Source organism: Garra rufa, chromosome 5 (assembly GCF_049309525.1).
Source record: "Garra rufa chromosome 5, GarRuf1.0, whole genome shotgun sequence".
NCBI classification, from domain to species: domain Eukaryota; kingdom Metazoa; phylum Chordata; class Actinopteri; order Cypriniformes; family Cyprinidae; genus Garra; species Garra rufa.
In genome coordinates this window covers 16888752-16902054 of record NC_133365.1, presented here as the reverse complement: position 1 = coordinate 16902054, position 13303 = coordinate 16888752, and the positions used below count along the sequence as shown (strand labels likewise).

Sequence of the window (13303 nt, the reverse complement as noted above, 5' to 3'; positions counted from 1 at the left end):
GCCTGAGTAGCTCTAAAAGACTCTGATCTGAAGTCAGTATGCAGCAGCCAAGACAAACACATCTTGCAGTATTGATTACCCTTCACTGTCCGGAGTCCAGTCGGCTCATTAGTCCGGGTCAGACCGGGACCACCTGATAAGCACCTGTCCTCATTTTTCAATTCCCCCCTGGGATTCCTATCATGCAAGAGGTCAAAGTTTCATATGACGTTTGTCTTTTTTTTCGTGTGGAACACAAATGTCTCATCACCCGAGTGGTGAGGTCAGCCGGACGGGGGAGATTGAGCCGTAATACCTCCGTTGTGGGAGGTCTGTGGATTTTTTCCCTCTTTTCTCTCGCTTTATCACTTTCTCTGACTTATTCCGTTCAACTGAGAGGCGATGGGCCCCCCTCCTCCTTGTTTGAAGAGGATTCTTGCCGCATGGGAGTTTACAAACAGATCAACTTTCTTAGACAACAGTGCACTTCATTAAGACCCTCAGCTGTGTGTGTCCACCTTATCGCTTGCCCACCCAGACGACATGCTCTGGTCAAGGCCACCATGGCGTCTCTGCCTTTCTCTCGTCTCTTTCCGTCCGTTCCTCCCACGCTCTCTCTTTTCTCAGCTGTGGCGTCGTGCGTGAGCTGGCAGAGGACGGTGTCTGCGGGAGGATTAGCGTGACCCCCCTGCTCTCATGTGCTCTGTCTGTTCACCGCTCCCCTGCAGATCCCCCTGCTAAGGCTCTTCCTTCCTATCTGATCCTCTAGATCCTGGCCGCCACATCAGCAGCCCATAAACAAACCCCCTTATGGAGACGGAGCCTGGAGCTGCCCCTGTGTGGTCATCCATTGTCCTATTTGAGACCCATATCATTGGCACATGAGACGTGGCTGTATTTATGTATCTTATATGGGGGGCTCCAGCAGTGCGACATGTGGTTTAGTGTTTTGCAGGCTTAGAGGAAGATTGTATGGGATAAAATGGTGAAATAACAGTGAAATTATGCATATAATGGGCCTCTCAGAAAGCCACGTCTGTTGATCGCTGCTTAAGTCTTACATTCACACAGAGAATCTGCACATAAAGGCTGCATTTACTTGATCAAAATACAGAAATGAACTGAAATATTGTGAAATATTATTACAGTTTAAAATAATGGTTTTCTATTTTAATATATTTTAAAATATATATTTTTTTCCTGTGATGCAAAGCTGATTTTTCATCAGCCATTACTCCAGTCTTCAGTGTCACATGATCCTTCCGACATCATTTTATATACATCATTTATATATACAGTGCCTTGCAAAAGTATTCTCACCCCTTCATTTTTTTTTTTCACGTTTTGTTATGTTGCAGCCTTATGTTAAACTGCTTTAAATTACTTTTTTTTCCACATCAATCTACATCTCATACACCATAATGACAAAGCACAAAACAAAAGGTTTGTAACAGCTTTGCAAATTTATTAGAAGTAAAAAACTGAAAAGATCCCGTTGCATAAGTATTCATACCCTTTTCTGGGACACTCGAAATTTAGCTCAGGAGCATTCATATTGCTTCTAGATGTTACTACACTTCGAGTGGAGTTAAACTGTGGGAAATTAATTTGAATGAGTATGATTTAGAAAGGCACACACCTCTAAGAAAAGGTCTAACAGCTGAAAATGCATATCAGAGCAAAAACCAAGTCCTGAGGTCAAGATAACTGCCTGTAGAGCTCAGTGACAGACTTGCGTTAAGGCAATGATCTAGGGAAGAGTTCAGAAAATAATCTGCTGCATTGAAGGTTCACAGAAGCATTATCCATAATGGAAGACAATTGGAACAACTAGAACTCTAGAAAATGTCTGCCAGCCCCCATCCAAGCTGACAGAGCTTGAGAGGCGAAAAGGTGAGCCAAAGAATGACAGATAATTGCCAAATGCAGATGTGCAAAGCTTGTCACATCATACCCAAAAGACTTGAGGCTGTAAATGTGCTTCAACTATGTACTGAGTTAAGGGTATGAATACTTACGCAATGTACTTATTTCAGTGTTTTATTTTTAATAAATTTGTAAAAATTGCAAATCTGGTTTTTGCTTTGTCATTATTATGGTGTATGGAGTGTAAATTGATGTGGGGAAAAACTAATTTAAAACAGTTTAACATAATGCTGCAACAAAACAAAATGTGAAAAAAATGACAAAAAAGAAAGAAAGAATAAAACTTTGCTGACCACAAACCTTTAAATGGTAGTTTATATTGTTAAAATTTTTTAAATAAATGCTGTTCCTTTTAACTTTTTATTTATTAAAAAATCCTAAGAAAAAGGATCACAGGTTCCAACACAAGTGTATCCAACATTGATAATAATTCATCATATTAGATTGATTTCTGAAGGATCATGTGACACTGAAGACGGGAATAATGATGCTGAAAATTCTGCTTTTATCACAGGAATAAATTTCATTTTAAAATATAATTACATAGAAAACAGTTATTTTACATTGAAATAATATTTCACAATATTACAGATTTTTCTGGATTTTTGTTCAAGTAAATGCAGACCCGATGAGCATTAGAAACTTTCTTTAAAAACATAAAAAAATCTTACTGATACCAAATTTTTTGAACAGCAGTGTATGTACATATTGTAAAGTTACAATTACAGTTTAAATGTTTGGGATCGGTAAGATTGATTGATTAATTTTTAATAATTAATACCTAATGATGCTGAAAATTCAGCTTTTTATCACAGGAATAAATTTCATTTTAAAATATAATTACATAGAAAACAGTTATTTTACATTGAAATAATATTTCACAATATTACAGATTTTTCTGGATTTTTGTTCAATTAAATGCAGACCCGATGAGCATAAGAAACTTTCTTTAAAAACATAAAAAAATCTTACTGATACCAAATTTTTTGAACAGCAGTGTATATACATATTGTAAAGTTACAATTACAGTTTAAATGTTTGGGATCGGTAAGATTGATTGATTAATTTTTAATAATTAATACCTAATGATGCTGAAAATTCAGCTTTTTATCACAGGAATAAATTTCATTTTAAAATATAATTACATAGAAAACAGTTATTTTACATTGAAATAATATTTCACAATATTACAGATTTTTCTGGATTTTTGTTCAATTAAATGCAGACCCGATGAGCATAAGAAACTTTCTTTAAAAACATAAAAAAATCTTACTGATACCAAATTTTTTGAACAGCAGTGTATATACATATTGTAAAGTTACAATTACAGTTTAAATGTTTGGGATCGGTAAGATTGATTGATTAATTTTTAATAATTAATACCTTTGGGTACGGTCAGTAAGGGCACATTAACTTGATCAAAAGTGGTAGTTAAGACATTTATAATGTTACAAAAGAGTTAAAAAATGTTTTTATCATTGATAATAAGAAATGCTTTTTGGGCACCAAATTAGCATATTAAAAATGATATCCAGCTTGTACAAATTATTTTTATAAAGAAAAAAAAATAGTGAAGAAAAGGTTAAACATTTAATGAAAGAAAAATATCTTTCTAGCAAATATAAGTGCATTCCTAAAATAAAAATGTATTGTTATTTTTTTATGTATGCATTCATTTAAAAAAAAAAAAAAAATTGTGTTGGGCCAAAAACTTGTATAAAAGTGAAATAACGTTATAAGGGGACTATAAAAACAAACATTCAAAATAATTTAGAAAATGTGTGATATGACCCTTTTAAATATAGACCGTTCCAAACATGTATTGTTAGCTGAAAGAAATGTAACTCTTTCAGTTTCCACTACAGTATGAAAAGCCAAGGGGTAAGAATTTTGTGAATGACAGGTGTTTGATTACTGTACATTGTCTCCTGTGGAATTCTCTGGCTTGGATTCCGATCTGGCGTTAGCTTTGTGTTTTTACATTCCAATTCAATTAAAAAAATTCCCTCATTCTGGGTCTTCATTTGATGCACGCTTTACATGACAACACTTCTCTCCAGTGGGTCTGTGATCACCACCCTCATCACGTTTAGAGGGGGAGGTGAGGAGCACTTAGCGTTCTTACCTGCAGGGTTTTCATTATCAGACTAATAAGACAATATTAATTATGCGACAGCACTGTGCTCTAATTACAATGACAGGCGATTGTGCTCTCCTCTCCATGTCAATTTATCTATAGGAGGGCAGCGAAGGCAAACACTAATATTCCATATGATTATTTAGGATATTAACTATGAGAATTGATTCTCTGTTTCTCGGTATATTGGCCTGGGGGAACTCCCGCAGAGACCGCTAGTGACATGCAGATTTTGATTTCATCACCTGTGAGGAATGTATGATAGAGTGAACTATGTGAACCCGTTGTTCCCACCACTGAACATACGCTTTGTATGAATTCTGCTCACGGGGTGTTCTGTGAGTCTGGGGGCAAAAAGTTAAACCTGTGAAAATAATCTTGTCTGAATAGTGCACAAATAATGTATGAACTATTCAAAGTTGTTTTGTGAAGAGAGAAAAATAGCCCAGAGCTGCTCAGGGATTGTTTGGGGCATTTCTCAAGCTCTCAGTGATGTGAACTGTACAAACTTTGCATGAGTTCTAGAAAAGTGATATTTCCTTGTCTTCTTTTTATAAGATATGATGGTTTTTGTGAAAAGACATTAATATAAATTAAAAGACAGCAAAATAAGACTGTGGCTGCTTTTTCCAGCTCTTTTCCAATGTAATATGCTTAATTAATATACTATTAATGCTGATTAATATACTAACTGAATCATTTTTTATGTTTTTGTGTCAAAAATTGAAAGTATTTTGTTTTTCCAACAAGTTAAATTAACATGCACTACGGCCACTGTCCTATGTCATCAAAGGAAAAAAAGCATAATGGTTTCCACATAAATATTAAGCAGCACAATTGTTTTCAATTTTGATAATAATAAGAAATGTATGTTGAAGACAAAAGCACATTAGAATGAATTCTAAAAGATCATGTGACACTGAAGAATGGATGCTAAAAATTTAGCTTTGACAAATATATTTATATATTAAACAGTTCATTTTGGTTCTCGAGTCTGATTGGCTGAGAATAGCGTGATTATTCTAGCATTTCACCATTTGTATTACTCCGCATGTAGCATTTCTCACAGCGAGTGTCATGGCAGACACCCAAATTCACTATAATTTTATAAATAGCACTGTTTTTGTATCTCAGAATTTAGTTTTACAAATTTTTAGGTGGAAATATACTTAATAAAGATAATGTCTATTTAAAAATTTCCTTCAATGTTTTCAGAGATATGAGCTCCAGGGCGTCACAGAGCGATCAATGCTCATGAACCCGCTGAGAGCAGCCTTACCTCGGCAAGCTCTTCTAGAATTTGCAGTTGAACCTGATGTGTCTATAGTGGTTAAACATGAGATATAATTAATTTTTGGTAAGTCTAACTGGCAGTCTTTGGTCTCATTAATCTATTATTTGTTCAAGACCAAATAGTTTTGGCTGAGGGCAAAATCTCATCACAGTATATTTTATGTAAATGTAATGCTGTATATCAGAGCGCTGCCTTTGTACTTCTGACAAAATTGCCTAGCAACATTTATGATGGCTGTTGTTTGTTAAATATTATTATTCAATAAATTCTATTTATATACATTATAGTAGTATTTCATAATAGTATGTGTGTGTTTGTGATGGTAATTTTAGTTGCATTGTTTTGCCATTAGATGGTGACGAGACTGTATACAGTCTGTCTGCAGTGAAGACGTTTATATCGAAAGAGACTGAAACAGGGTTGTAAACATAGAAGTTATTTTTAATTTCAAAACACTTTACTTCGTAAGACACAGCCAACAAATGCACTGAGCAGCGCTGTCAGATGAAAGAATAGTTCGACAAAGATACTGCTTTCTTCAGCAGAAATTCAAACTAATGTTTTATAGTGAATATGAGATTGAGCTGAAGAATGAATGCTGTATCAGATGCAGGTAATCACACTCGCTCAGTCCACCTCTCTCTAATAATACTCTACTGTACATAATACAGGTTTTAATACAGTAATGCAATAAGCTTTCAATGAAGCAACTCAACCTTCCTTCTTTACTAGTTCTAAAGTGACATTCTCAAATTAGTAACGGAGACTTGGGCTCATCGGCTTAATTGGCAACTTGAGATTTGAATTTGTGGCGGAAGACAACAGTTGGTGCAAAAGAGGGTTTTCCGACAAAAGAGACAATCCGTTTTTGCTTCTTATTTATTTACACACTCGTGCTGTCGAATGGTGGTATGAACTCGTATCACACTTGTAGCTGTGCAGTATGGTTGTATATCGGCATGCTGTGATTACCGTACTGGCGATATACTTCCATATTGCGCTGCTACTCGTGTATTTGTGATATTTTTTTTTTTGTTGGTGTAGCAATATAATATAGTACAATTTGTTGTTTATTCATTGTTAAAAGCATTATTTACATCATAAATGTGCTATGATGTTGTAATTTTTAGACTGTTTGAGATGAAGCAAAAGAACAGCAGCCTGTTATTGTACAACAGCAGCAAAATTGCTATTGAAGCTGAATTTGATGCTTGACTCAAATTATCCACTTCAGCCACCGTACTGCTTTCTGCTACCTATATATGGAAAATATTTAATACTGGTATATTGTTGTTCCAACCTGTGATGTTAGCATGGACAGTCCACTCTCCATTGGCACATGATGAGGGAACATGTTGCATGCATTCACAGGTTTTATCTACAAGACCCCTCACCATCTTGTCGGACACATATACTCAATCATCTGTGAAAGCGAACGGCCGTGGACCGTCTGGAACAGAACCCACGCACCCTTTCAAGACCCTCTCATTCTCTTCTCTCATATATCAAAAGAGAAGCACCTGAGGCACTGAAGCAATAATGTAGTATAAATGAAATTTCCTGCAAGGCTTATTGATGTCATTAAACACAAGCATATTGCACTTCACAACCATTTTAGTCTTCATCAGAGAGCTTGACATTTAGTGAATTAGGTACTGTTGAGCTGCCTGTGTCTTTCTACCATCAATGCCGTTGCTGCCTCCGACACGGTCTGTAGAGATATCCGTCATCTCATTTAGGCCCGCTGACCGCTGACGAGCGCTAATATGCCTTTACATTAGCTCATTTGAGCCTAATGTTCTTTTGGTGTTTGTAATCAAATAAGCAATAGCTTAGGCTATGCCTTATGGCTTTAAATGAGTATGTAACCATTACTATTGCATTATTACTCTATCTAACAGTTTTGTTTTGTTTTTCCCCCCTCTGTGTCATGGTTGTGGGTGTGAATTCATATGCACATTTGTTGTATTGATTCTTTGCATATGAAGTCACAGATCATAGTTTGATTGGATTTTTAGTATGCTATTAATATATTAAAATTTAATCTAGTTTTAACCAGTGGTTTTCAGCTTTAGGAGCTTTTACATTGAATGTCAATTGTCAGGCCTGCATTGGAATTGTTCTTTTGTAAAATACAGAGATTAACCTTGAAGTTTATTAACTATAATTTGATAATTATTAGTTGAGATGTGTTCAAATGTTGTAGCTTTTACAAACTTGACTTGTCTTTATACTTCATAATTTTATTGTGAGTTTTTTGTTACTATTTAAATTGTATTTTATATATACATTAAATATGTGTGGTCAAAAGTTTTGCAGTATCTGCAAAATGTTAATTATTTTACCAAAACAAGAGGGATCATAGGGAATTCATGTTATTTTTTTTATTTATTGCTGACCTGAATAAGATTTTTCACATAAAAGATATAGTACTGTGTTGTAACCTGGATGATCCTCAGTTATTCTTGTTTTTTTTTTTTTTGGTGATAGTTGTTCATGAGTCCCTTGTTTGTCCTGAACAGTTAAACTGCCCACTTATCTTCAGAAGAATCCTTCAGGTCCCACAAATTCTTTGGTATTCCACCATATTTTGCATATTTAAACACTTTCCAACAATGGCCGTATGATTTTGAGATCTATCTTTCACACTGAGGACAACTGGCAGACTTATATGCAACCATTATAAAAGGTTCAAATGCTCACAGAAGGAAAAATAACTATGTATTAAGAGCCAGGGGTGTAACCTTTTGAACAGAATGATACATTTTTCTTATTTCGGATCTCAAAATCATACATTCATTTTTGGAAAAGTTTCAAATACGCAAAAGATGCTGGAAAACCAAATCATTTGTGGGACCTGAAAGATTTTTCTGAAGAACTGCAAGCAGTTTAACTGCAAAGGACTCTGGATCATTAAGGTAACAACACGGTATTAGGAATCAAGTGTATGTAAACTTTTGAACAGGGTCCTTTTTTTTAATATAAATTTAACTATTAATTTCTCTTGTGGACTATATGTAAAGGTCTTTTATGTGAAATGTCTAGTTCAGGTCAGTACTAAATAAAAAATAACATGCATTTTGTATGATCCCTCTTATTTTGGTCAAATAATTAACATATTGTAGATAGTGTTACTCATACATGCCCATGTCATAAATTTAAAAAAGCCAAAAATCAACCAGTTAATGGTTAAGCAGTTAATTGAATCTATTATCTGTTCATCTTTAGTCTTATTTTCTTTTTCCATGGCTAGTTTTGCTTATTTCAATAAACAAATATTTATAGTTATTGTTTATTTTAAAGGCCATTTGCATCATGCAAATTTGTCCATGTAGGCATCTGCCTAGTTTTTATACGATTAGTCAGACATCATCATGTGTTTTCCATTATTTGTTTCCCTTCTGCCTGCAGCTCTATCAGAATAGACCTAGACCTTCAGTTGAGGACCATTGGTCTAGACCATGTGCATCACACTGACTTCACCCAGCAGCTCAGTTTGACTGCAGATCAAGACCTCACACATTTTGCGACACCAGCACAGCTGACAGTCTCAGCCGTCAGACACGGATCCGGCTCCACCACCTTCACGCCTCATTCCAGTGGGGCATCTGTTAGAGCCTCCACCCGGGTGGGCCGTTAAGTCCTATTGGACTTGGCATAACAGAATGAGCGTGCCCTGAAAGATAAGCCGCGTTACACTGAGGCTGTTCTGCTGACTGTTGCCAAATCACATCCACTATAAAACATCTCATCTTAATTAGCGCATTTGTTATTCACCTCTTAAAACACTGTAGTTTCAGCTGTTGCTGATCGTGAGCTAAAGCACAACAAGAAAGAAACGCTCAAAGTTGTTGATGTCACTGAACCATGAAACTTTTGGCCCGGGGTTGAAATTGCACTGTGTACACGTTCTTTAGCAATTTAGCTGCAGGGATAAACATACCTTACATCAACACGCTGTTTGTACTCTAGATTTGCCCCGCTTTAGGCTGACAGCGCCCGTACACTCTGCTCTCTGTGCAGAACAAGTGAAATCCAGACAGTTCCAATTATCTCATTCACTGCGGCTGTTGAGTGTGCAACTGCATGTACTTTGCATATATGCAAAGTGTGATTGATAAAAACCGTGTGTTTGTGTGTGTGTGTGTGACTGGGTTCAGTTCAAGTTAAACTACAATGTGCTTTGTATGATTATTCCAAATAAATAAATCAAACTACACCATAGACTTTTTTTACTGACTGTGATGATGCATTTTAATAGTTAATACTAACAAAAGTCTTGGTATTTTTTGTTTATTTATTTATTTATTAAATCTCTTTAGATTCGGTGCAGCATGCAGAGTCAAACTAAATTTTGAATTTTGTTGTAAAATTCTTTACTTTATAAACGCATTGGCATATCGTTATGCGTTGATGGTACTGAAAAAGTTTTGGGACCTTGTGGTAAAAAGTTATAATGAATTTTTCAAAAATGCTAATAACTTCAGTTTATTAGCCTATTGTAATGGAACTGAACTCAGTATATTCTTTGTGTAATGCTGAGAACATATATAGCCATAGATAACCAAACTTCCTGTCCTCCATTTAATTTATGGTGAAGACTTAATTTTTCAAACTCCTCCTAGGCTATTAGTCTGATTTTTACTAAATTTGACTCAGATCATCTTCAGACCATGTTGGCAAAAAGTTATGGATTTTTGTGCATCAATGACTTTGCTGGATTGATGCCAAACTGTGACTGAGGCATTGGGAGTTCATTTTTAAAAAATTGACTCCTAAAACTTACTGCCAGATTTTTGAAGATTGATTTGAAAGAGTGGTACAAGAGGATGTGGTGTTAATCCTTCAAGAGTCGCTATTGACTTATCTGTCTATATCAGTCTTCACGTATTTTAGAACACTTCAGCATGTTATTCTTATTAAATCTTTGTTAAATCTCTTTTTTTGGCTCATTTTATCTGTAAAAGAAAACCTGCCTAATAATTATGCACTCCTGAATATAAGAAGTTTTTAACTTCCAGCCTTCATGGACAATTATATATCACTTATAAATTATTAAATATTAAAAATTAATAGTAGTTACCAAGATGTGGTTTGGAATTGGTAAAATGTGCTAATTATGCAATCACTGTATTACATGCATGAAATACAGAAAAACTAGTGAATGCTGCTGCATGAGTGTTTCTAATAGAACAGCTGAGGTAGTGACAGCATTTTTGTGTCTCATGACCACCCCCCCCCTTTGGAAAGTCATAGTAGCGTTGTCAAACATTTTTGTCTTTTGCTATGAGAGCAAATGAGAATGCAAATGCAAACAATTACATTTGTTGTACACTGAATTTTTTTAAAGTTGTAAATAAATATTATTAGAGGATGTTTTACATAAAAATACTATGAGCCTTTCTACTTCCAAATTTTGCAGTTAATTCAGCCTGTTACTTGATGTTTGTTTGTAAATATTTGGTCACACTTTATATAAGGTGGCGTTAACTACATGTACTTACATCAAAAAATAAGTACAATGTACTTAATGTGGTCATTTTGCATTGCAAAACACTTTTGCTTCAATTAAGTTGGGATATGGGTAAGGTTAGGGACAGGTTTGGTGGTATGGGTAGGTTTAAGGGTGAGTTAGGGTGTAAGGGAATTACAAAAATTAATTACAAATGTAATTACATATAGGTTTTAAAAAATATAAGTACAATGTAAAAACATGTATATACACAATAAGTATATTGTACCAAATTATTAATTTAAATGTAAGAACATAGTAGTTAAGACCACCTAATGTAAAGTGGGACCAATATTTGTGAAATTTTTTTTCTCAGTGTAGTTTCTGTTCATCACTTAGTTTACCCATGATGACTTCTGCTTCTGAGGACCCTGGAAATATGAAAAGGGTCCATCCAATATTCTTTAATAACTCCCTTCTGTGCTTTTTCCAACGAAGTTACATTATATTTGAGTTTCAAACCAACTGGAAATGCAGGTCATTTTTGTAAGTTAGTTTGAAAGACTTATAAGGATGTCTCTCTTGTCTCCTGTAGATCATTACAAAGTATGTTTATCAACTCCTGGAGAACGACTGCAACCTGAAGAAGGAGATCCTCCCTGTAAGTAATGTCTTTTTTCCTCCTTAATGCTTTAGATGCCCACAATTTGAATCTAAACAGAATTATTGCGAAATTTGATGCAGTTGTGCTTGGCATCCTATAAGATTACAATGGTCTATATTGTGTGAAAACTAAGTTTAAGAACGATATTCTTCAACACTTCTCAACTCTCCAGGAGAAAATTGCATTTGTTCTGATGGAAAAAATTGCATATGCTCAAGGAGATTCCTAAGGTGTGGTCACTGCATTCATATGAGCAATAATGTTATGATTTCTAGTACACTTTTTAAGAGGCGTATCATTAAACTACACATCATATTTGATAGCGGGTGTTTGCACTTGGTAGACATAGAATTTATGTCCTTTTAAAAGCACTGTAAATTACTCTCCATAAATCACCTGAACAATGCTGGCGCAGGCTTTTATGAGCTGTTTTATTTGTGGAGAGTATTTACCAAATGATGTTCTTGAAGTCTGTATTGTCTTTCAGAGAGTTTCATGGGCAAAGCTACCTGTGACCAACTGCGTTTAGTGCTTAATCCATTTATCAAAGTCCATTTAAAGAAGAGTAGACACAAAATGCATCGTGTTATTTTCATTCGTATGATTTTATGCTCATCTTACACTTATCACCACACAGGACGCGTACACCATGTAATTGTCAAGACGGATTTGTTGCAATGTAATGAAGTCATCAGACGCAGACAGACAGCAGTCGACTGTTTTCAGCAGCTGGCAGTGTAGCTCAGCATTGAGCGCCGTTCATTAGAAACGATTCCAGGCTCTGACTCACTCCGCTGTTTCTGAGAGTGTCCTGCCCCACTTTAATAAGAGTAAATATAGTTGTTGACACACATCAGGGGATTGAGGAGTCACACAAACAACACAAAAACACCTTTTATAATCAGATCGAGGTTCACAGAGTTTGTCAAGTTCAACTAAATGATGATGGATGTTAGATTTCTAGTTTTACTTACTCAAAACTTTCTGAAATGTAGTTTGAACACTTGTTTTGAAGTACCCTAAGTATGTTCTATATTGAAGATTTCGTAGTCTCGTAATTAGTGACTGGCATCCCAGTTTGGAACTAACTGTAATATTTATATTCCTTCAGGTTGATGCAACTGAGGATGAACCGAAAAGCTTTATTTACGTGAGCGAGGATGCCCTCACTAACCCAGAGAAGATCATGGTTCTCATCCAGGGTAGTGGAGTGGTAAGGGCAGGCCAGTGGGCTCGACGCCTCATCATTAATGAAGACCTTGACAGTGGAACCCAGATACCCTTCATTAACCGTGCCAAAGAGGTGGGTTTTATTTGGTCTTCGTCATTTTTTCTTCTTCTTTTGTTTTTGTTTAGCAAAGCACGTATTTAAGCATGATGTATACAATGTTGCTTTCACTTATGGGTTGTGCATATAGTTTATTTATCCAGTCTTTCCAGTCCTGTTCTGAGATTAGTTGTCAATTAAGTAAAAATGTGGCAACTTTGTTCCATTTCCAGCTAAAGTTTGAGTAAATAAATGCCAACTTTTTAATACAGTGCCCTCTACTAATATTGGCACTCTTGGTAAATATGAGCAAAAATATATATATATATATATATATATATATATATATATATATATATATATATATATATATATATATATATATATAATATTATTATTATTATTATTATTATTATTATTATTATTATTATTATTATTATTATTATTATTATTTATTTATTTATTTATTTTTAGCACTCTTATGTCTCTTTAGTCTCTTATGCTCACCAAGGTTGCATACAGTAAAAACAATAATATTCTCAAATATTATTACAGTTTATAAGAAATGTTTTCTAATTTAAAAT

At 34.9% G+C, this 13303-nt stretch overlaps 1 protein-coding gene across 2 annotated transcripts in view; it reads left to right on the top strand.

The window, feature by feature from the left end:
- Positions 1 to 13303, top strand: part of arb2a (ARB2 cotranscriptional regulator A) — a 206052-nt gene that overhangs the window by 22117 nt on the left and 170632 nt on the right. For both annotated transcript variants that reach the window (XM_073840323.1, XM_073840324.1), the window contains exons 5-6: positions 11384 to 11449; positions 12564 to 12755. In XM_073840323.1, coding sequence (XP_073696424.1) covers positions 11384 to 11449; positions 12564 to 12755 — 258 coding nt within the window. The remainder of the gene's footprint in view (positions 1 to 11383; positions 11450 to 12563; positions 12756 to 13303) is intronic.